We start from the raw sequence: 25,945 nt of genomic DNA on the forward strand, positions 1-25,945 counted from the left end.
AACAAAACAAAGAAATAAATCAAATGTACGCGTGTGACTCTCATTTATACGATTGGCAAGGTTTTCTTTTCGACACTCAGTTTCACAATTTTTTTATTTTCCAAAATATTTTCCAAAATAAAAAGAAATTTTCTTCTTTGACCGAAACATTGGCGGTGCTCCGAAAATTGCTGCTACAAAAATAAATGACTCGAAAATAAATGTAAAACGCAAAAAAAAAAAAAATTCTAACGACAAAATGGTTGCCATCATCACCACCGTCCTTATCTGATGTTGGTGAATAGATTTAACACGCTTTTGTTTTCCTTCTGACTTCGCGCTTTACTGAACACATTCCAAAACCGTAACGTCTCATCACCAGCACCCGTCACAATAGCCTCACCATCCGGACTCAGTGCCAAATACAGCACACGATACGAATGGCCGGTCAGTTTGGCCACCTGTGTCAACGACGGATACTTCCACACCAAAATCTGATTCTGTGAGTAGCCATGTGTCGATACCAATTCCGACGAGTGCTTTGACCAGGCCAAATTGCACACCTGCGAACCAGTGTCCACGCATTGCATCGGCTGACCGGTTAACGTATTCCAAAAACGAATACACCGATCGGCCGTTCCACCACCACTCGCCAACAGACCGTGATGGTGCGGTGACCATGCTATGGCTTTTACAGCTGCCATGTGCTCCGAATAGGATTGTACCGGACTGGTTGAGTGTTGGCTCCAAACGTACAGGCGATTGTCGTTTCCTCCGCTGGCTAGATATTGATTGTCTGGAGACCATTTCAATCCGCACACTTCCTGGCGATGACCGGCCAACCGACGTTCGGACACTAGAGCTGGTGTGCGCGTATCTCGTTGCATAATTAATCGATCGCGAGACCCGCTCGATAAAATGTCACCGTTCCACGCCAATGCACCGACACGGGCTGAATGGCCTTGTAGTTTGTTGATCTGAAAACAAAAAAAGAACGACAGTTAGTGTGGGCATGAGAGCACTGCTGCTAAACTACAAATAATGAATTTTTGAAAACAACGAGCAACTAAACGTCAAGACACTTCCGAATGACCAATGGATCGATTGAATCGGTAGAAAGAGAAAGCGACAACAGAAAGTCCACAAATTCATCAGAATAGACCAACTGTACCTCTGTGGGACAGACTAACGATTCAATCGACCCATTGGTCATTCAAATCTGAAGTTTCAGAAGCATTTACAGACGATCGGCACGCCAGGTAGAACGGACGTGAAATTCATTTGTTTGTGCCTTTCTAAGAGACAAATCATAAACCGTCAGCTCGAGGACAGAGTTATTATTGAAGTCTCAATCAACTTGACTAACCCAAGCGACACGTAAGTCATAAATGGTCGTTTGCTACTTTCAGTTTCAGCAGCTAGAGCTAAATCAAATAATTCAGTTTTTTTGTTGGTTCTCTCACAATCTGTTTGTCCAACGAATTACCATTTTACTCATTTTTTTACATCTTTTTAAATTAAAGAGCAAACAGAATGTGATTGTTTGACAAACAACGATTCTGATATTTCAGCACAAAAAAAGTAGAAAAACTAAATTTTTTTTGTGGCAGTTCAGGAAGAGAGATGTGTTTTCAGTGAAGGAACTCAAAACTATTTCGATATTCTTACGTCAGAGAATTGTGTGGTGTATACGATTTGATAGCATAACTTTCAATCAGACAATCAGACATTGTTCATCGAGATAATCATCGATTTAATGTTGGTCTTCGTTGGCGTTCTGAATGTGGTGTAGTAAGATGAAGTAAACTTCAACTCTTACAAAGAGATTGGATTTAAAAACAACCGAAAAACTCGTACAAATCTAAGTCCGGAAAGTAATAGACCGAATTTCCAAAATTAGCCAGACCCAACACATTTGACAAAATGAAGGTGTTGGTCCAAAATGACGAATGAAATTTAAAAATAAAATTTTTGTTTAAAGGTTTCTCTTGCCACACACATTTTGAAAATTCGAAAATTTGAGTTGGCCGGCACGACAGGACTGTCAACAAAAATTTTATTATTAAAATCCATTCGTAATTTGGCACCAATTTTTCTACGATTTGTGCCGGCCGAAATATACAGTCGTTAGTGCTTTTCTAGGGCTCAACAAGCCGTTATGAGAGATTGTATGTGGCGTCTCGTTTTCTACTCAAGTCTACCATCTTCATTGAAACGTCTTAACATTCACTAAGGATGTAAGACACCACAGGATATCAAGACTCAACAAATCTAATCTGATGCCCAGTCTGATGCCATCGAATCGTACGGGTCTGTGCGTTGTCCAGAAGTTCTTTTCTTTGTGTTCAATATTCCCACTAATTAAATTAGAACGAAAGCGGTTGAACCAAAGCGAAACATCACATTGCAAATTAGTATTCAACGTGCAATGTACGCGTAGTGCGTGTAACCGCAATTAGTAAAAGATGAAAGTCACGACGACCCAATCTATTCAAACGAGTTTGTTGGTAAATACAAATTTCAACAGAAAATGCAATTATTCCGTCCATTCGATCATAACATCATGCATCAACATGATCAGTAATTTTGCACACCACTTCAAACATCGTTTTTTATCCCGTTCTCTCTATCTCCCCAATGACTTACCTGTTTATTGACTGCTACATCCCATACGGTTACATATCCATGATGAGTACCGACAGCTACTTGATTGCCTCGTTCGCTCCATGAAACCGATGTAACCGAATTGGCATCGTTGCTTAGATCACATAGACGTGTTACCTGTGAATCATTCGAACGAGAGACGTTACATTATAATGAATGGGACAGTTAAACGAACGGAATGTATTTTTAAGCGAATAACATTCGATGCGTCTTATCAGCTGAGAATGTAAAATGAAAACTAATCGGAAAAGGAACGTGACCTATGTGATGCACAGTTCAACGCATAATTTTACATTGAGCAGATAAGATAAGACTGGACACAAATGCATTCAAAACTAAAATCAAATTATAATAAAAATCGACCAAATTTTGGTTGAACTTACTTGACTCGTACAAGCGCTCCATAGGTACACACAGCTACCCAAACCAACGGCTAATACATTTTGTGCCGACCAATCGACTAAATTCAAATAGAAATCGTCTTGTAGTTCGGGCGCGTCTAGCACTTTGAACGGGATGCGGGATATTTTTCGTGTCGCTTTCCTTGGAGATCGTAGAAGTTTTTGACTCTTGATGCTGACCGGTGACAGGGAGTACGGGCATTGTTCATTGAAATCCTGTAACAGCAACGAAATTCCATTTTTAATTGAATTCATTTCATTTTCGAATTGTTTTGAATTAATTGCAAGAAAGTAAAAGGAAAACAAACAAAGAAAAAAAAAAGTTTAATGTTCTTTGCGTCGGGAAGACCTTGAAATATTTAATTAACATAACAAGCAATTGGAATTGTTGATAGCCTACGCGATAATGGAAGGCTCGCAACGCCAAAGAAATGAGTCAAAAAGTGAATTATTTTCCGCTCACCGACTCACCAACTCAATAGCTTTAGTGATTTACTCCTCTGCTCTTCACTACTTGATTGAGGTGTCGGTGTGATAATATTCTCAAAACTCAACCACAGATAGATTTCACCTGATTGTCAGATTTTTAAACCAAAACAATCGGTTCAAGTGTAGTGAAGTTGTGTGTAGAGCCCTTATCGGTAGAGTATTGTTGGGAGAATTGGTATTCCCACAAGTTTCGCTCCTAGATGGCACTATTTTTCGCGGTCATCTTACCACTCGCAGTAAAATCGTTAATGACAGGGTTTCAAAGAGTAAAACCATGAGCAGCAAAACTAGTATAGCATAATGATCTAGTCTCAACCCTTCACACGTTGTTAATTAAATAATCTTATTGATTCTGCAATGAAGCACAACACTGTTTTCACAGTTTATGAATGAAATCTTCAAATCTACATGTTGATAATTCAGAATACCTTCACAAGTCTCTATATCTCGATTTTACATTTCAGGAAGAACATAATACTCGTTGCCAACACAAAATCATTTGTGATGACAAATGTGGACTTTCAACTTCAAGTTGATGGTGTGACCAAAGCCCAAAATTTAGAAACCAGTCACTAAAAATTGTCTAGATTCTGACAAATGACTCCATTGATTGTACTCGTACTATCCACTATCATCTACTGTACGAGCAGTGTTAGTGGTACGATTTTATTGACAGGTAACCAGGGCCTTCTTTTGAGAAATGATTTCAAGAAATTCATGAAATTTCAGGAAATTCCGAGGGAAATTCATGAAATTTCAGGAAATTTATGAAATTTCAGGAAATTCATGAAATTTCAAGAAATATGAGAAAAAGCTTCTTAAAAGAAGGCCCTGCTGGTAAGTTACTATCGTATCAGTGGTAACTAATATTACACGATTGTAGTCAAAGGCAATTCATACTCTCACATATTATCCATATCGTGCGAGTCAAATGAAAACCACAACACCTAATGAACCATCGAATAGAAACCAAAGTACATTGAAGGTAATGCAAAGCCGCAGAGATTCAGATATTTTACGGAACAAACCCAAGTTTGAGGTGTACGTTCCATTAACGATATGTTTTCCTTCAGTGTTTCTGATTTCAATCGAACCGATGGAATGTGGTGAATGTAAAACCGAGAACATTTGTGGGTATTTTAGTATTGAGGCAGAATTTACATACGATACAAGTGCATCCATCTCCCTGGAATATTATGACGATGTTGTAAGAAATTTAAAGTAATTTTACAGTGAATTTTATTGTGTATTGAAATCAGAGCCTTTGAAGGTGTGTAGGGCAGGAAGTAGAATACTGAAGGAAAGTCGGTTACAATACTACCCTCAATATTTACAGCGAGATAAAGGTGCAAAAAATGGGAAAATGTACCGTTTGGTTTTCAATAGCCTTGATAGCAACTCCACTAAATCATACACTAAAGACCCATTTTATCTCAAGAAAAACAAACGTTCTGATCAAAAGTCAGCTCGAATTATTCCCATCAATTCCCATACAAAACCGATTCCAATATTTTCTAAATAAATCGTGCGAACGAAACATGCAAAAGTCATCAAGTAATTTATCCAAGGCCTAAAATTTTGGGAACTAATTTCGCTGTTCGAAATTCCATTATTTCAATTCCATATTTTATCGAACGAAAACATTATGCGATGCGATTTGGCCACAATCTCGGAGTCAAATTACTTTCGTTGATTATACTACCGAGTAACAGAGAAATGCATTTACGTGGCGATTGTGTGTACGAATGTGACTATGAAAGTCTATATTACTGAGACAGAACCGCATAATCGATTTGCGATAAGTCAGCACAAATATTTCTTTTTGTAGAAAAATGTGGTGGAACAGTGACTGGATAAGTAAGTGTGTAATTGTTTGGGTGATTGGAGAATGTCGAACATGAAACTTTTAAATTAAAACTGATTTTCAAGGCGATCAGATAGTTTTTAGAACACTATGACTGTCCAACCTTTTTATGTTTTTCTTCTTCACCCATTCACCCCATTCTCATGTATTGTCTCTTCGACTTTAACCACTCTATGACGGAGGACATTTGTCCTTTTCGAATGTCCTCCACCCTTTTCTATAATGACCTGGTAAAGTCGGAAAACAGATTGTCGATTAACCGTTATTTCTAGTCTCGTTTTGAACTTTTCGAGAGATTCGCTCGAAAGTTTCAAATCAATCAGAGTAATATTTTGTGAAAAAGTTTGAGCGTTCGATTTTCGTTACACCACCAATTAGGCGAATTATTCTACCGTACGTTTTTGATTCTGATGATTTTCAATGTTCATGCTTAATTGTACGTATGATAGGACTGGAGGGATTATGTATTCTACCTTCGGAATTTATTCTACCCAACATTATACGCTCAGATTGAATTTATTCTAAAAATCATAATTAAACACACAGAGACGAGAATGTCTGTTGTTATAATTATGAATGGAATATACAGACATTAGTGCAACGTATTTAAAATTCATGCTTATCGATACAGTCGACGAACTGAAGACAATTGGAAGTAACTGCCGGAAATAATTTTTGAATAATTTAACTTGGAATAGTTTGCTTACGACGTTCTTCAGTTTTGCAGCACTCCCAAGACCTCTTTGGAGACTTTGTGGTTTTAATTTAAAATTTTTGTGTAGAATTCTGCGAGTCGGTCTCTTTGTGGACTACTAAAACAAAAGTTTTTTTTTAGCTGAAGCATACGATGGGTTGATAGCAGAGTCTTTTGTTGGGAAATTAGCTTCTGGGGTTGAGCGATATTTATCGAAACTTTCTTTGAATTCGTGAAATTTTCACTATTTTTTCCAGCAAAGCGAAAGTTGAGAAAGAAATTGATTTCATATTGTCACCCGGGTGCCACTCAGTTCATTAGCCATTACAATCGCGAGAGAACCCGTATAAATACAAGAAAGTTTTTGCTATGGAAATATGTTGAAGAACAACTAGTTGCGTCAGTGAGGCCCTTTGGATGACAATTATGTGTTTGATTTTTGAAAGGAGGAGTGGGAGCTCTGCACGATTTAGTTTTATCTTCTTGCTAATATTTGGTTGGTTCGATTACCGGTAATTGAAGAACGGATATTCGGTCTGATTAGGTATTCGAAAAAAAATACCAAAAAGGTTCGAAAATGTGATTAGAACCTTCGGCAGCTAAATTGTTGAATATTGAACGGCGAAAAATCAACACACCATTTACGGAGGCAGCAACCTTCAAATACCGAAAACATATCGTATGCATATACACATATAACATGTAGACCAGTCCGCATAACAACTTAATCAAATAAATTAAAATAATCGAAATTATGCAAAGTGTCCATCTTCCTGACTTCTCTGTATATTCAGAAATTGTGCGTGCATTCATTTAAAGAAGAATAAAAAAAAACATTTTATGCGTTCCGCCGAACTATATGAATGTCGGGTCGGTTGACAATTTTTTTTTCTTCTTCTAAATTCAGTAATAAAATGCGATTTGATTTGTTGACATAATATCGATTAGGAGATCATTTGCATGGGAATTGTCGTTAATTTTTGCTTCTAATTACCTTTTTTTTCGCTGATTTTAAACAAATCCGAAACGCATCGACAAAAAAACGTAGCGCAATAAATACACGCATTTTTGTTGGTTTAAAATGATTTTTTTTTAAAATGTCTAAATTGACTTTTTCGGTCGTCAACGATTATATTTGAAGGTGGATTATATTTATTGCAATGAACTGATATGCATAATAAATGAGTCGTCTGTAGGATGACATTTTGCGCGTGAATTTATCTCGGTTTGAAATAGAAAATTTTATTTTTATTGCAAATAGATTGTTGAGGGTTGGATCATTGTGATGTTAAGGTTATCGTATAATGAACGTATTGTCAAGCCATTAATTCGATCGAACTGTTTAATACATCGAATACATCACGACCCGATAAGATTTTGTTCACTGATCAAGTGGGAAATAGTTTCAATTTTATTGAGGCGTTGCATAGAAAGGATTTGAAGGTCTGAACGGTTGATTATATGATCTTATTAATCAGGACTCTGAACTGAAACATTCAAAAATTTCCTTCGAAATATTAGGCCCATAACCTGTTGTTTTTTCGATATTCGAGAAGGATATACAGATACTACACAAACCTGTTGCTTTTATCGACGCAGAATTTGATTGATGTGAAGCTCACAAAAGTGATATAATACAAACGACAAAACGACGGTAAATTACGCATGGCGAAAACGTTAATGAAAATCAAGGATCAACTCTGTTGGATAGAATGAACTAAATTTAGTTGTAGACTATGAAAGGCCAAACGAGTCCATTCATTCTCGACATTAATTTTATTTAATTAATTAATTCTCGACGTTATTTGATGTTTTAAAATATTCCCTCACACAAGTACTACCACTTGATAAGTGATGTTTGTCGTGGAAGAGCTTGTAGACTTGTTCGTAGAGCGTGCTTATATTTAGACAATTTTTAATTAAAATTAATTTGCATGATCCAAATTAAATATCGCATCACTTTTCGCGTAATTGACTCTGTGTTTATACTTAACACTTCCAAAGTTATGTATGCTAAGTGCCAACTGATAAGAGCTTATGCAAAAGAACTTTTTTTGTGTAAATATTTTTACGCAATCCCGTAAATAAATGTACCGTGAAGAAGCTGCGTTCGAGCGCTGTGTATAAGTTTTTTTTTAATGACGCTGGACTGTTTATAGAAACCAAAAAAATAAATGTAACAAATTCGTGCATTTATGACATTTATGAGATTGCGAAATTGGAGCGCATAATCAACTGATAACCTTCGATATTGTGGGACTTTTATCGACAAGCGAATACTGTTTTATGAACATTTATAGAAGTGCATAGCATGTGAACAGTACAGAACACAATCAGAGTAAATTGGACATTTAAAATGAAATAAATGTACAAGGGGAATCAGAGCCGCACTAGAAATTTGAATGGAACTGTACCTGAGTTTCATCTTAGAAATTGAATAGTTTGTCTGCTACACAAATTGTGAGAGAGCGAAGCGAGTGTCGTGAATCGAAAACTTCTATTTTCTTCCGATGAAGAGAAAAAGGTAAGAAAGTAGAAATTTTCTGATTGAAGCTGGAATCAAACAAAGCATCAACAAAAATGTCAGTCAAGGTGTTTTGAGTGGAGAAAATAAGGTTATTCACATCGCAGACATGAAAAACAAGCCAATTGTTCTTTTCAAGTGTTTTTGGCATTCTGTGTAAATTCGTTTCCATAGTTGATTGTGTATGCATTTTACTCAATACCTCAATATTATAACCGGCAATGTGTTGCAATTCAAATTCAATTCAATTTATTCATTCTCCATTCATGCAAACGAACTCTATCTAGTCTTTGGATTCAAAAATACATTTTCTTTTTAAATTAAACTTCCAGACGGTATTATATTTAAACGTATGACTAACAGACAAACAACAAAATTGTTGAAAATTATTGGATTCAATGAATGACTGTGTATACGTGGCGGTAAGTGAGAACCGACGACCTATATAAAACCAAGTGTAGTTGTTGCGAAACTAGCACGGATATTTAACGACACCTAAAGTTAAACATAGAAAGTAGTACGGATCGTCATTCCATTGGATACTCGGCGACGCGACATAAACCCCACAACGAAAACGCATGAGTTTTATGACATAAACTGAGCGTCTGATCCGCCCTACTTCACTATGTCTTTGGTTCAGCGTTTTTCAGTTCAAGAATACATTCGACGTTCATCTTTCCAATTTCAAAATTCGAAAATTCAAGGGTGGATCGACACTTCATATGGACACAATGGATGTTCAACCGAACATGGTTACTGGAAAGACAATATTGGGCGAGTGGGAGATATAAGGAAATATGAGAAATTTGGTGGACAGTCCCTAATTGAAGAAGCTTGCCTTCTTTCCATTCCAACAAGGACGGCCACTTCTGACCTAGTTATTTCGAACATGTAGACAAACCAGATCCAGAAGTGTTTCGCTGAGTGTTCTAAATAATTAGGTCACAAATGGGTTCCGATCCTTTTGCTGCAGTATTCAATTAGTTTCTAAATTGTGTAATTTAGGCCTGCAGGATCTCGGAATGAAATCGATTTTTTGTTTTCTACAATGAGTCAATAATCATCAATGAAAAACATAAAGCACAAACCGGGACATAGGCCTTTCAGTGATTGATCACATACATCAATAATACATACAATGAACCGGTGTCAATGTCTAATTAATTGCAGAACGTTAACTTGTATCGATTTTCTACACAAAAGTGTGTACAAAAACGACGAACATGGATTTAATCATCCGTCGCTAAATTTATTGAATCCGACCATTTAACGCATTAATCAAACATTCAATTTACCGACTCGAAAAAGTTTCTATTTCTTGTGTGTGTTCCTCATTACGCATTTAATTCGACGCATATATGAGTGCTGTTTGCAATAATGAAAAATGTGTGTAGGCTCGTACGCAATTGAAAGTTAGATTCTCCACACTTTTTTATGTCTTTCTTTCGATAAAACAATTTTTGCATACAAGCAATATGTGAACATTAATGTGTGTCTTCAATCTCGATTGAATAAATTTTTTTGAGAGAAAAAAGCAGAAACTCTATGCGACAAAACATGCGTGTAAAAATAGATAAAACCACGCGCACAACAATAAATGGCACTGTATATGCTAATTGAACAATGTATGACAAATTTGCATGTTTTTTTTTACTACGATTGGTGTTTTGTCTCTTTGCGAAGCGCACGGTACACATTTTTATTCGGTTTTTTTTCTACTTATTATCAGCAAGTGGAAAAATTGGAAATCATGTGTCGTGGTTGAATGTCTGTAATTATAGAAATCAGAACAAAAAAAAAAACACTCTCCGGCCGAGACACCGTATGTGGTGGCATAAGTGTAGCAGCAAAAAGTACAATTGAAATGGAAACTGGATTTTTAGTAGATTACAGCGCTCATGTTAACGGGAGAACGGGTTGTCTCAGTGGTAACGTACCGGCCTTCCACCAAGAAAATCCGGTTAGGGCAAATTCTGTATAGGATTTTTCCTCAATGCGTAGCATGAAAGTAACGTTCCTAAGCGCACTCACGCTTCATAATCTGGGTAGTTGAGGTGTTTGATGCTCTCAACGAAACATACATAGAAGAATGACATGAATGACGTAACCCATTCACAATGAATTCTGTGTACAAATATCTGAAGTCGAATTTTAGGTGCTGATATAATCAGCACCAGACAAAAAATCCTAAAGACTTTGCTAACCTATAGGATAGGCGTGGTTCGGGATTCACGAAAAGCATGTGGTCCGTACTCACCAACCCGCACTGGCTCGCGTGGTGTTTCATGGCTCGAATTATTACGGTTTCCGAGATGTAGGCACGAGTCTGACACTATTCTTCATTTTTTAAATGCTGCTATTCATAGAGTGTCCAGCCCGTGGATGTAGGCGAGGTGCCGTAATCACACTTTTTGGTGTACGCACTTCTGTACTATGTTTTAACGTGTAGCCAAAACGTGTGTTCAAAACAACAACAACAACAACCAAATTTAAGACACTATCCAAAATTGGCGATAAAATTGTCTAAATTGTTGAAGCCCCGGTTGCTACACGTTACTTGGCTCCATTACCAATTCTAATTTAAAATTTCTGTGAAATGTACAGTCTTTGTTTGGACATTTTTATCTTGACATTCAGCTAGTCAAAACAACAGTTTCCAAACAGTTTCGTAGGTCGAAAATCCAGGAAAATAAAAACTGACCATCAATTTCATCAGGTAATGAATCATTTACGGGGGGCCGCGAGTAAAGTAACTCTTCCCAATTTCCCAAGGAAGCATCAGATTGAACATTTTCTTTTTTCATTTGGATTCTTTATTTAGCTCTGACCCGGAATCTTTTTTTTTTTGAAAAAGTAAAACCATGAAGCATGCAAAAATGTGTTACTTTTAAAGGAAAAATTGGTTTGTTGGTGATAGCTTATCCCACTTGGAGAAACCTTTGCAGATTGTGTAAATTTATGTAATCTGCACAGGTTTCTCCAGTTATCACCAACAAACCAATTTTTCCTTTACACCATTTGCTCTTAATGGTTTTCATCAAAAAACGTGGGCTGCAAATTTGCAAAAGATCCATTGCTCTTAAATACAGTTAGAGGAACTGAAATTTCAGCATGCATTTGTTTTACCTGCTTTTCAGCTGATCCACACAAACAGTCAAAACTGTTTATACGTTTTTACAGTTTTATGACTACCACGCGCGTGTAGCAGCTTCAACCGTACAAACATGTGTAAATGAGTGTGAATGAGTGCATCAGCTGAAGCAAATTCATGCTGAAATTTTACTGCCTCTGACTGTACCTTCATTTTGATACAAATTGGTATATGTAACATTATGGCATTGGTTTCGAAACGTGGTCACGCGTAGCCTCATGAGGAACTGGTACGCAGACAGTATCTATAGGTCTATTTATATTATATATATTTCATTTTGCTGCAATTTTTGTAGGGAGATGTTCTTAAAGCCTAAATTTCTTAGAATCAATCCTGCTATATACTCGGGTTTATTGAAAAGCTATAGGAAGTACAAAGCCTGCCAAAGGGTCTAGATTTTGCTTCTCTTTTCACTACATGAGGAGACAATGTTTCCAACGTGCTATTTGATTCTTCCAAAGTATACAAATTCTGAAGGCAATGGAAACCCTCAAGGTTTGTTCAATAGAGTCGATGGAATGCGGTGAATATATGAGCTCATACACAGGAAATTGAATAAAGTAACCGTAAGCGCTATATTAAAAGTAACATGACGCTTCAGTTAAACGGATGTTCTCGAATTCGATGAAAAGTATGATCCAGTGTGTTTTAGTTCATTTTTAGAATATCTCCTGTGTTTACTTTGGGAGCGCATGGTCAGACGGCAAAAACTTTCTTACACTGTAAAATATCATTCAAATCATTGGCTGATATACTAACCTGTTTCGATGGTGACTGATATTTGAAAAGGCCTCTTTTAGCACTGGGCATAAAACTGTTTTCGTTTCGGTCATCGGTGACTGTTTTCACATCATCAATATTCGTGCCGAGCAATTCATTTTTCAGGAGACACGAATACGCCAAACTATCACGGGCCGATTCGCCGACATCACGCTGCTTTTTGTTGGATTGTGGCGAACTTTCGTTGGATTTTGTGATCGATGCAAAATTCGTTTGCCAATTGTTGTTCGCTCTGTGTGTGTGGAAACGGAGAGGTGTTTTTTTTATTGAAATTTATATTTTTGTTTCTTCAATAAAATTGTTGTAAATAATCGGAATTCGCTAGAGTCAGCACTAAAATGAGGAAAATTCAAGTTGCGAAAATTATCGTCGATTCTAACTGTTCATTTGGTCGGTAACATCTTCGTAAAAATTTACTTATTTGTATAATTAGCAGTGAACGGTAAGTGCATACATTGCATGTTGTTCATTTGCAAGTCAACAATGCGGTTTTGCAAAGGAATTCTCGGTAGAAGCAATATAATTAAATCGGAATTAGCTTGAGGTAAATAGATTTGTAAATTCGAACATTTCAGCTAAGAACAATAAACCAATGGATGGTATGCTGGAAATAGGAGAATCATAACAAAAGAAAATACGGATCGATACGACCCGTGACTGTTACTTCTTACAGTGATGGTGCAACGAAATGTTTGTTTTTGTTGGTTAACACAGTGAGTTAATTAGAAGAACGAACCCGTTAGAATCTTTTGCATAAAAGACAGGACTAGAAACTCTCGACAAAAATTTCTACGATTTGATTCTATTGTTCCGCACAGATTGGTGACTGCAAGACCACTCAGCGTGTTTTTAATAGATGAAGAATTCGCTAGGCTCTGAAAAGACGAATAGGTAAGACACTTAAATATTCTAGTGGCACCAGAGGCAGCGCAGACAATTATTCTAGAAAACGCAAAATCGGTCTGCGAATCTTGCTGAAATCACTCTAGAAGAAATTCTTGTCACTAACGTGCAACATTGTCAAACTGATTTTTGAGACGATACTCCCTGACGATACCAACACCTGTTTATTGTTCACATACCGAACGAGCTAATCTTGATTTATGTTCCGGAACTATTTCGTTGACAAAGGATTTGCAGAAAGAAAATCCTCGGAGGATTGGCATCGATTTTTCAGGATTTTCTTCTTGATTTTTTGAAGATTTTTGGATTTCGAAGGATTTTTTTTAGTTTTCTGAGGTTCTTGGTTGAAGATTTTCTTCTCTTTTGGGGATATTCTGTTGAAACGATTCTCAGTTTTCAAAATATTTGAAAGGTTTTTCTTTTTGTTGACGGAGCATCCGGAATTCATCCGCCCTTCGATGATCACTAAAATTTCAACATTCCTAGAAGGAGACATTTGATCGATACGTAACGTAACAGCCTTGAACTCAGACTCAGCCAGAACTCAGACTCACACTTCAAAATTTGAATTAAAAGTCCAAACTAATGTTAGAAAGCAAAGCCGGTCAACTCGGTCCGTCGATTTTAAAGAAACTTTTTAGGAATTTCACAGTAAAGAGCAATCAAATTTCAGCTCAAGTTTGCTTCAGCTGATGTTCACGTGAATCACTCATACAAGGAAAACTCGCTGTGTATGTTTATATACGGTTCTACCACTACCACGCGCATGTGTGTTCTGCCGTATATACACTCATAACCAGTTTTGTTTGTTTGAGTGAACCAGCTGAAAATCAGCTGAAGCAAATTTGGACCTCAAGCCTTTGTAAACAAATCTATGAATATGAGCCCCGTGTGACAACAACAAAGTTCTTTAAATCTGAGAATTTATTTATGTCTCAACTCATTAGCCCTATTTCACAATACCGGTACAGAGCGGAGAGTTTCCATTATTCCACCATCTCATTCTTTGTTCTTACAGTGTCATCACTGTCACTCAAAAACAAGGCATCAGAACAGTCGGAGCGTTTGCTGCGACTTAGCCCCGTACAACCCGTAATCCAATTTTGTCCGCAACCATTATACGTCCGTAGCCCTAATAAGCTCGGAACCCTAATACGTCCACAACCCTCTAATGCGTATGTTACCAAAATGCAAGTCAAGTTGCGCATTGTCAAATTTACTGAAACTGTTCATTTTTAAAATTGCGCATAGCGCAATTACGAAAGCCCGTACGAAGTACCTTTCAAATAAAACCAACAATTTACGACATTATTTTAGAAACCCAAAATTTTTTGCCAACTTTCCATTGGGTATTCAATTACCTCTCAAATGAAACAAAAACAAGCAAAATCGGTTGAGATTTACTCGATTTATGTGCAAAAAGCACTTAGGGCCGAGTAGCGGCCTTAGTGCAAGGGCCCAAATTTGAAACTTTTTTTGCCATCATTCTATTCGTCATTCAATTATCTCTCAAATGAAACAAAAACTAGCAAAATCGGATGAGATTTACTCGATTTATGTGCAAAAAACACTTAGGGCCGAGTAGCGGCCTTAGTCCAAGAGCCCAAATTTGAAACTTTTTTCGCCACGTTCTTTTCGGTATTCAATTAGACTCCATAAAAAACTAAATCTAGCAAAATCGGATGAGATTTACTCGATTTATGTGCAAAAAACACTTAGGGCCGAGTAGCGGCCTTAGTCCAAGGGCCCAAATTTGAAACTTTTTTTGCCATCATTCTATTCGTCATTCAATTATCTCTCAAATGAAACAAAAACTAGCAAAATCGGATGAGATTTACTCGATTTATGTGCAAAAAACACTTAGGGCCGAGTAGCGGCCTTAGTCCAAGGGCCCAAATTTGAAACTTTTTTCGCCATCATTCTATTCCGTATTCAATTAGACTCCATAAAAAACTAAATCTAGCAAAATCGGATGAGATTTACTCGATTTATGTGCAAAAAACACTTAGGGCCGAGTAGCGGCCTTAGTCCAAGGGCCCTAATTTGAAACTTTTTTCGTCACGTTCTTTTCGGTATTCAATTACCTTCCATAAAAAACTAAAACTAGCAAAATCGGATGAGATTTACTCGATTTATGTGCAAAAAACACTTAGGGCCGAGTAACGACCTTTGAGCCCTCCCAACAAGCCCACGTTGCATCTTACCCAAAAACAATGTTCAGCAACTTTGTTCTACTCGTCAATACCTTTCATTTGATATATCACAAGCAGCTATTGCGTGCATATTTCGGTAGATATCGTCGAAAGACTGAAAAACACCTATAGGGCCCTAGCTCTGGAAGGGCCGACCCTACCATGCCCATTTTCGAACTTGACCTTACTTTTGTCGATACCAATCGGGGAAAAAAAGAATTTTGAAAAAAGGTTGCGATTTACTCTAGCTAGAGGGGTCACGGACGGACGGACGGACGGACGGACGGACATTTTTTTTATTGCGGATTCGTCATCTATGAACATAACCAAATGCTTTGCCCTTACTGTCTGCTTCCAATTCGACGTGTTACAAACGGCATATTAATCTTATAAGCCCCCAGTACTTCGTACGGGGCTAAAAACGATAGATCTACATAGTCAACTCACCTGGATGGTATGAATCGATCCAACGACGAACTGTTTCCTTCGTTGCAATACAGACTCCGCGCAACCGGACTGGAAAATTTCAATATTCTCTTTTCATAATCTGGACTGTACATTTTACACTCTTTTTGTTTCGAATTTCACCACAGCCGGAACAATGGAACGGAGCTCGTTCTCTTTGAATTCTTGTCTTTTAACACACCAATTTAACACTCACACCGAATGAATGCGAGTCTATTATGATCACAAAATTCACTTAAACGCAATTAGAGAAACTTATCTCCGGTTTCTTCGAATGATGAATCTCCAGTATTGTCTCTTCTGGGTGGGTTGATTTCGGATTGTAAACGTGGGTGTTTGGAAACGAACTGTTCGTGTCGCCTGGTTTACGAGAAATAGAGAAAAGGAAATTGTTTATTTTAAACCAATTTATGTTACAATATGGTCGGGCAAAGTAAAAGAGTACGTTAACCTAGGAAATGAATCGTCAGACATGCAACATCATGTACACTTACAACATTAACAGCAGAAAGAAAAAACGAGTCCGGAATGATTGCCAATAAATTTTCGTGTGTTTTCTGATCGTCGTAAAAAAAACTCGCCCCAAAAATAAATGAACTTCAAACGAAACCGTATTGACAACTGAACGTGTCGTGTACGAAACTGCTACTTTAATTAAACTAAATGAAATTGCAACCTTGTCCCCGACAGAGTTCGTTTATTACAAAAATTATATAGATTTTCCACTCTTCTATGTTTGTCGGTTGAACGACATCGACAAACTGATTACTCACATTGCAATAATGTGCTAGCCGTTCCAAGCACACAGAACACATCAGCTGTTGACATAAATGTATGTGAGTGCGCGATGTTCGATCAATATACACATCCAATGTTCTGTATATATTCCGAACAATAAATATATTAGATTTTACCGAATATATACATGTGGCTATCCCCCATACCCAGCCAACGCATAGACGACAACCTTTTTTTTCAAAATTTTATTTTATGCAAATCGTTTTCAATATTTTCAATTCATTCGCACAATCGTCATTATTGTTTGTCATTACATTTATCATCTTCTTGGCGTAACGAATAAATTGTTCTATGTTTTCCGTGGCCGGTTATGTACTGTTCGCTATTTACTTCGTCTAATGAGTGAACTAAAATTTGGGTTAAGTAATTAAATACACTCGAAAATTGAGTATTGAAATTGAAACAGTCACTCGAAATGGAAAACAAATTTTATCAATAAATGTGTCGTGCTGAACATTCATTTATGCTATTTGCCGGGGCACACTCTTTACCGATTATAATACCTACACCTAGTCGTTATCACTTTCTGCATATAAGTAACATACACGTAGAATACAAGCAATATGCAGTGACGGAAATAAATTGAATTGCTCAATACACATCAGCAACTAAAGAACAATTCCAATTTATCGACCGTTTTGCTTGTCCACCCATCAACTAACATTTTTTGAATGCCTTTCGAATCGTCATAAGTAAGAATATAGCTGAATGTGTGACTGTATGGCAACGGTCAGATGGTCACCAACCGCTAGTAAATCTTGAGTTCAACGAGGAGTTGGTCTATTATGATTCCTAGGTAGTTACAATTCCACTTGAGTAACGATTTTAACTCGAGATTTACGAGTATGTGAGTTATGAATTCACTCCACGTCTTCTACGTCTCTCAAAGATTTATAGACCGATGCTGTTACGGCACCTTGAGTCAGGGTCTATTTTAAGGGAATCAAATTCCCCGAAAATTCACTAATTTTTACGTCGCATTTTATTGATTGCTCTAAAATAACAATTGATCGAAGTGTAACTCCGTTGCATTTATGGTCTGTTTAGTTGTTTTTTATGTGTTATACATCGCAGAAAATCCAAATTGGCGTCAAAATGAAGGTATTGCTTCAATAATGCAATTGAAAAATAACAATTTTATTGAAAGGTCTGTCTTGACTGACAGGTCAAACTAACTTGTCTGCCACAACAGACCTTTCAACAAAACTTTCATTTTCCAATTTCATTATTCATTTGTCATTCTAGACCAATTTAGACTTTCTACAATACGTGTCGGCCCAGATGGGCCACTAACTAGGGCCACTCTAGTTAGGACTCAAAACAGAAAGTCGTAGAACAAATGTTTTTCGTATCAGTAAGTGCAATTAAGACTTCTCTCATACTTCGTCGACAGAAATGACAGTGGCATCCGACTAGAATTTCTTAAACAGTTTCCGTGAAAGTCGTCCTCTCAATACTTTATTAACAAAGGTATGCTTCCTCGACTACAGATATGTGTTCGAAAGGCAAATTATTTGAACGAACTCGTATGATTTTACGAGTGAAGGTGAAAAAGATTTTTATTTGACAGAGGATAACCATTTGAGTCTGAGACTCGCATATCGATGAGACTATCACAAAATTATCGACCTACGACGCACAGTGTTCCAAAACGTTACTGCCACATTCATAAATCTATTTTTGACATCAGTACGTCACTTTGCGACCCCCTTATGTCCGGAATTACCCTACAGTAACAGTAGACTTTCGAAAAACCAAGAAAAATTTTTGTTGGTTTTTTGGGTTTTGGAGCCCATTTTCCCCGTGAGGGGTTTGTAAATTTTCCATGTTAAATATAAAAATCCTAAGGACGTTGCAACTTGCATTGAGACACCTCAAGCATACTCCTTATGGTATTTTCTATGTTCCCGAACCTACCTGCTCACCAATCGCTGTAAAACAGATCTCTTATTCCACATTTTCATCAATAACCAAAAAAATTCAAAAAAGCCTCATGAAATAAAATCGTTGTCTCTAACATTTCTGCAGTAGTAAGTGAAGGCGAGAGGCAGGGGAACATAGAAAATACCATAAGGAGTATGCTTGAGGTGTCTCAATGCAAGTTGCAACGTCCTTAGGATTTTTATATTTAACATGGAAAATTTACAAACCCCTCACGGGGAAAATGGGCTCCAAAACCCAAAAAACCAACAAAAATTTTTCTTGGTTTTTCGAAAGTCTACTGTTACTGTAGGGTAATTCCGGACATAAAGGGGTCGCAAAGTGACGTACTGATGTCAAAAATAGATTTATGAATGTGGCAGTAACGTTTTGGAACACTGTGCGACGTTTTGAAAGTAGACAAATTTAATTGTCTGAGGATTTTCCTTATTAGCAAATTGAGGTTGAGAGAAAATTTTGACTAAATTTTCGACAAAAATCAGCTCCAACCATGTTCTTTGTGTCATTCACATACCTCCTCCAGATCCATTCCTCATTTCTAATTTCATTTCTGACTGCCTCTTGATTAAGTAAAGAAGGGTACGGCTCATTGGTACGTCTCGATTGATAATTTTTGAACTTTTTGTCTAAATTCTTATCTTCAACGTTTAATGGCAATATTGTTTCCGAATACATATTGGAATTATGCTTATCATATCTCGGTTTTGATTTATCTTTTTCAGTTATCTTGTCTTCGACAAAACTGACTACAGCACCACACCGTATGTCTGCTGTCTCAACGAATAATTTTTTTGTGTGAATTTAATCCGATCTGAGCAGTTTGTACGATATAGTAAAGTAGAAACACACCAAGTTTGTGGCTATGCACCACATACCAGCGAATAAGGAATTTTAGTTGATATTCCGTGTAGGAGACAAAATTGGTTGTAGCAACTTTGATCAAATTGGTTTTTTGTGCAAAATTCTACACATTTATGATGTCATTGTTCGACTGTAATGTGTTGACAGTCTCAGGCGAGAACATTTTCTTCGCGATTTTATTGGGGTCAGTGTGCAAAAAGAATGCGTTTCCAGAAACGATTTACATAAAAATTAAATGTTAGACGTCATTCGCAGCCAGAATGATTTGTATTGTTCACATTTTACTCGGTGCTCATAGCACATAGCACAGATGTTTGTGGTCAAACGCAGACATCAATGGCATTGGGAGGCTGAGAGCTGTCTTTTGAAGAAGGACTTAAGTGTCCACTCCACCCAACAAAAAGTACTCCGTGAGAGAGCCGTGAGAGAGCAAGCTGTCAAAAAAACAAAGAAAAAATTGAAAAAATTCAATTTTGTCTCTCACACGGAGTACTTTTTTGGTAAGAGGAAACTAAGCATTAAGCTTTGTCTAATTAAAGAGTAAAAATTCCGAAAACAATGACAACATTTTGAAAAAGATTAGTCTATCAACGAAGCGTGCCGACATTCCGATAGTAAAGTTTTACCCAGGGAATAAGGGAGGTACAAAAAGATTTTTTTTCCATTTTCTTGAAGAATTCGGAAAATAAAAGGATCCGTGTTTTTGTCTTTCTTGATTCGAGCAATAGTACCCTCTATAGGGCACTTTATACTTCCCATGTAAATGACCATTACAACAACAATTTGTATGGCGGGTGTGATCGGGTGTGAAAATTTTTTCAACTTCAACCAGTGATAATTTTTCGAATTTTGATTTTTTCGAGAAAAGAAAAAACACGGGTCTCTTTATTTTCCGAGTTCTTCAAGAAAATCAACTAAAAAGTATATGCGGTACCTCCCTTATTGTGTCTGATAATCAAATTTCAATCTGATTTGTTTACAAAATTTATAGAAATTCTTTAGAAAAATACAAACAAAAACTTCTAGAGCTCAGAGCAAGGTGACTTTATCAGTGCAGCTTAGCTGCGCAAGCACTCTTTAACGCCTTTAACCCATTTTTTCTCGTCTCGTTGACAGGCTATAGATATGTAGAACCATTCTCAGTGTGTAAAGCAATTAAAGTTGTGCATAAAACAGAACTACAGTCACCAAGAGTCCCCCAGAAACATATTATCGAATTCAGGTCTCGATGCAGGTCCACTCAAGCCCATGCCACCTAACCCTCACGACGATAATGAAATCACCAGAAATGTTCCATGGTGACACAGATGTTTTATCAAAGTAAGGCTGAGTCACTTTTTATCCCTAATCTTCTTCGTTATTATTGTTATTTCGTTATTGTTCTTCGCATCGCTTTATGACAGTGAGCGTAATTTTTGTATAACGTTTACAGCCAGACAAACGGTGAATTATACGTACGAATAGGTCAGTTCCATAAGGCTATTTGAGCTGTCAAAGGGTCATCCATAGAACCAGACGCAAAAAATTATTGACAAATTGTTAGCAAAAGCGTTGAGGTTGTGGCTCTGTGGACGCTCTAGTTCATTTTCGGCTTGTCAAAAATGGTTTTTACCGTAGGATGGAACAAACCAGATGCATTTAGAAACATTAAAAACAATGGAGTCGGTTCATTTTAAACCGGGACAGGTCTGAAAATAGGTCAATGTCTCAGCTTATCGAACAGTTTGAAATAGAAAGCTCCGGCTTGAAATTGTTGGCAGGGCGACGCTTACTTTCATTTCATTTCGCGATTATACCGAATATTTTCGAAATTTCTTGAGAAACAATTAAGAGGCTATCATAGTGCACAATGATGGGAAACCATTCCCTAGTCGTTCATTGAATGTTCCACTGACAAAATGTTTACAATGCAAACACACACACATACACACAAAATAACCAACAAAGTTCACGCAAACACATCCCAAATTGCGGGAGTAATCAACTCACCTCTTTCCAAAATAATATCAATTATTTCCGATCAACACACGATTCCCGTGAGCACTTTCTTTGCACAATTTTGATTTTTTGTCTAATAAAACCCAATGTGGGATGAAAAACTGATTATTTATGTTCGACGACACAAAACAATGATGCGAGATCAAAAGAGAAAAAAAAATGCATGTCCCGTTAAATCCAATTTTTGCGCGGTCCACCGAGAAAACCGTCTTCTAATCACGAATTACATATTTGTCTTAATCCCGTTCAACTATTTTTGAACAAATTGGAATTACAAACGTAAAGAATCGTAGTAAATTTTCACAATTTTCGATTCCTAACGTTCGAATTTGGTTTGTAATCGAAAAACGTCAAAAAGAAACTTTAGTAATGGCGTCGTTGCGTATGCGTATGCGACAAAGTGTACCATCTGCTCGCATCTCCTGTCTCGTCTGTCTTTCTTTCAATTTCTGACAGTGACAGGCCAGCTAGTACGTTATAATTTTAGCGGGAAAATTTAAAATAAAAAGTAAGAGACATAAACGTTGGACTGTGTGGCGTGGATTTCTCATACTTTTCATCAATACTAATAGAGTAGCCGTGTGGTTAGTTGCGAATTGTCAAATAGAGATTCATCTTTGATTATGTAGAAAACAAAAATTAACTGAAACAATTCTTTCAAGTCTTTCAAACACTTATTGGAAGAAATCAATGTTCGTTCATTTACTACTAATGATGTATTGGAAGCAATTAGGGGGATAAAAAGTCTCTTTTATTGGAAAATACGCAATTTTACATCGATAGATAATGCTGAATTTGGTGAATTGGTGATTTGCTTAATTCAGTTGGGTGTTGAGGAATCTCGCGCCGCGTCATTCACAATAATTCACAAAGTGACATCTTCCTTATACAAAATGTGTCAAAATGTCAATTATTGTGAATGACGCGGCGCGAGATTCCTAGCAACCTTCAGTTGATACAATCCAAAATGTGAATTATGGTAATATGCTCGAATTTCGGAAAAGTAATTCAACACAGATAAATGGAAATTCTATTGAAATTATATCAGCACCCAGTGTTAAAACCAAGGCTATATACTTCAAGGTTGATACTTTGGGAAGGTCAATGCAGATCAAGGTTATGAAAGAACAGGTTAAGACACTTACGAAGGCGGGTGAAACAAAAATCTTGACAATTCAGACATGTATATTGTTTGAAAAGTCAACTTGAAAACAAAAATTTTTTTTGTTAAGTTAAAATCGTCATATCAAATTTTCCAAATCTAGTTGGCGCTACAGGAAAATTTTGATCACACCGCCGTCGTGATCAACTCAAAAGTGTCTTAACCTGTTCTTTCAGAACCTTGACGCAGATCGCCATTTTGTTAGATACGCGGGAACACACCTTTTCCATACAAACAAATTCACCAAAATTGAATTTGTACGGCGTGGTGAATTTTTTGTATGAAACGTGGTGTGTAACCCGCGCATCTGCGTGACCTCCCCAAAGTATACAGCCTTGGTTAAAACAAATGAAGTAAAAGAATGGCATGAGCTTATAGGTAAATAGTGTTGGTTGGAATCACCGACAAGGGTATACAATTCAGTTTCTCCATGTTGTACAATCTGAGAGTGCACATGCATAATAAATGCGATTTTGTGCTATAACCGCTATAACCAAGGTTGTGTATGAGAAGATTACGTCGATCGCTGCGGCCGTTATCACAAAAAATTCACTGAACTGTGGTGTGAGTTTCATACAAGATTGTAGCGTAATTTCAGATGAAATTTTTTAATGAAATGTAGTTTGAGTTACCGATAGCCGCCAGGTTTTTTTTTGTGATGACCACGTCACCTCATATACATCCTTGGCTATAACATGTAAAAAACTGTAGCCCCTGTATCCTCAAACCAGTAGCGACACACGTATTAAGCGGCAATCACAGGAACAATTTCTTCGATCTATTAATAAGAAAATCGTAACCGATTTACGGAATTCCCGTGAAGTATCGCCAAAGTCAAATCGCCAAGAAAAAAGTACATCGCCAAAAAAAATCGCCAAAGTGTGAAGAACCACCAAGAAAAATCGCCAAAGTGTGAAGAAACGGCAATTATTTGATTTTTTTCTTTTTGTCGTTTCTTCTCACTTTGGCGAATTTTCTTGGCGTTTCTTCTCACTTTGGCGATTTTTGTTGTCGTTTCTTCACACTTTGTCGATTTTTTTTGGCGATTTAAAAAATTCTAAAAAAGTGACGAATTGCCAAAGTGTGAAGAGCCGCCAAGAAAAATCGCCAAAGTGTGAAGAAACGACAAAACGAAAAAAATCAGCTAATTGGCGTTTCTTCACACTTTGTCGATTTTTATGTATGTGAAGTACAGGCGAACTTGAACCTGCTAATTCTACATTATAGTCAAGTAGTTATGACGGTCATTTTATATCACTTTTTACTGATTTTTGGAATTACAAAAAATTCGCAGCATAGAAACTGCCAAATAAAAATTTCGTAGGTTTGAACCCGCGAAAAAAATCGCCCATTCAAACTGCGAAAACAAATACACAAAATTTGCAGATAAAAATCGCAGGATTGAATCATAAAACAAACTTGCAGGTTTGAGTTGAGATCCAACTTAACTCAATTCCTAACTTTCTTCTCGCCATAAAAGCGTGTTGTTGGTTCCTAGGGAATTCATCCTTTTACGAAATGTAACGTGCAGGAGTTTAGTTCGTCCCTACAGAATTCATTTTGCGAAATGAATACCAATTTTCATTGCACATAAAAAGTGTTTTAACACGCCGAGCGATCCGGCCCATTGCCCCGGAGCGAAGCGTAGGGCCGCAATGCGAGCCGGGCGCCGGAACGGTGTCGGTAACTTAGGAGTTATTTTTTTCTCTCGCACCGTCTAATAATTAGTCCTTTTACAAAATAACACGCTAATAAAATTTCAGACAGTGAAATACTCCGCCTTAAATGGTGGACATGTATCTCATTTCTATTGGTAGTTTATTATTTTTTATCGGTAGTATTGAATTAAATTATCGGTCGTTTATTACCATCCTTTTTTATCTCCGTTTTTCTATTTTTTATCTACCGTTTATTGAGATCGCTTCCGAATGAACAGGTGCATCGCCCTCGTCTAGACACATCTAGAGTATTTCGCACTCAATGTAATAAATAACTAAATTTCAACTAGTCGGATCTTACTAAAACAAACTGCCGGTGTGTAGCGCGCGATCTCAGGATCCTGGCGCTAGTTGTATGCAACTCAGCTCAGCATCATAATTTTCGAAATCTTCGGACTTTAGATGCCTCTGTTGCATAAAAGGTTCTACGAATCTCGATGCAAAGTGCTTTATAAGGCTTACTAGAGTCACAATTACTCATCTAAGGCCCGATAAATCACTTTGTCTTTTAAGACTTTGAAATCATGATGTGATGATAACAAAAAAAATCCAAAGATAGATATATACTGCAAACTCTAATATTTTCCTGAAGAATGAATTTAAATTTTAGAGGTTTTTTTCATTTTGTCGTTTTTTCACTCTTTAGTGATTTTTTTTCGCGATTTGTCAATCTTTGAGAATTTTTGTAGCCAAGAAAAATCGCCAAAGTGTGAAGAAACGCCAATTATTTGTTTTTTTTCTTTTTGTCGTTTCTTCACACTTTGGCGAATTTTCTTGGCGTTTCTTCACACTTTGGCGATTTTTTTTTGCGATTTAAAAAATTCTCAGAAACTGACGAATCGCCAAAAAAATTGCCAAAGTGTGAAGAACCGCCAAGAAAAATCGCCAAAGTGTGAAGAAACGACAAAATGTGAAGAAACGCTAACATTTTTTTTTTGGCGATTCGACTTTGGCGATACTTCACGGCAATATTTACGGATTATTGCGTTATATACTCACTGTTACAACAAAGTTTAAAGAAATCCTCAAGCTGAGATTTTAAACATACTCTATCTCAATGCGAAACTAATTGCCCCTTTTGTTGGAGAAACAAAAAAACATCTGGTGCTAAAATATAGTAATTTTCGTTCCACATTTTTTTTATCAGCGCAAGCGTTGGTAATCATTTCTCCTTAACATTATGCAAGTTTATCTCCTGCAAGCTGATATTTCATACATTACGCGTTTCTGCATATAAACACAAACACATACATAACCACAGCCTATACGATTGGATAATTCACACATAACCCACCTAGGGTAAATTTACTTTCCATCTATATATTTGAAAATAAAAAAAATCGCCGAACGGCGGAAGCGAA

General features: G+C 36.9%; 1 protein-coding gene and 1 long non-coding RNA gene across 3 annotated transcripts; one reads left to right on the plus strand and one right to left on the minus strand.

Annotated features, from left to right (window-relative positions):
• Nucleotides 1-19: 19 nt before the first annotated feature.
• On the minus strand, nt 20-22,088 carry LOC119076471 (fizzy-related protein homolog). 2 transcript variants are annotated; one of them, XM_037183247.1, is made up of 6 exons: nt 21,696-22,088; nt 16,089-16,466; nt 12,526-12,778; nt 3,027-3,260; nt 2,626-2,760; nt 20-956 (listed from the first exon to the last, which is right to left on the minus strand). In XM_037183247.1, the coding sequence occupies exons 2-6, from the start codon at nt 16,199-16,201 to the stop codon at nt 264-266; spliced, it is 1,428 nt and encodes a 475-aa protein (XP_037039142.1). In that variant the 5' UTR covers nt 16,202-16,466; nt 21,696-22,088; the 3' UTR covers nt 20-263. The 2 variants fall into 2 exon arrangements, with proteins under 2 accessions (XP_037039142.1, XP_037039143.1); XM_037183248.1 differs by lacking the exon at nt 21,696-22,088 and adding an exon at nt 16,601-16,862.
• On the plus strand, nt 18,664-20,650 carry LOC119076499. The gene is made up of 3 exons (XR_005087635.1): nt 18,664-18,673; nt 20,126-20,127; nt 20,359-20,650. It is a non-coding gene; the product is annotated as an uncharacterized LOC119076499 (long non-coding RNA).
• Nucleotides 22,089-25,945: the final 3,857 nt, after the last annotated feature.

The sequence above is a fragment of the Bradysia coprophila genome, unplaced genomic scaffold (assembly GCF_014529535.1).
Source record: "Bradysia coprophila strain Holo2 unplaced genomic scaffold, BU_Bcop_v1 contig_232, whole genome shotgun sequence".
NCBI lineage: Eukaryota > Metazoa > Arthropoda > Insecta > Diptera > Sciaridae > Bradysia > Bradysia coprophila.

Bases quoted from the DNA above. Each gene is read 5' to 3' on its own strand.
- LOC119076471 (XM_037183247.1), bottom strand. From the start codon at position 16,201: ATGTACAGTCCAGATTATGAAAAGAGAATATTGAAATTTTCCAGTCCG. The intron at 12,779-16,088 runs GTGAGTTGACTA...CCACACACACAG, and splicing joins GATCGATTCATACCATCCAG to AGCGAACAACAATTGGCAAA. The intron at 3,261-12,525 runs GTTAGTATATCA...TTGCTGTTACAG, and splicing joins ATCAGTCACCATCGAAACAG to GATTTCAATGAACAATGCCC.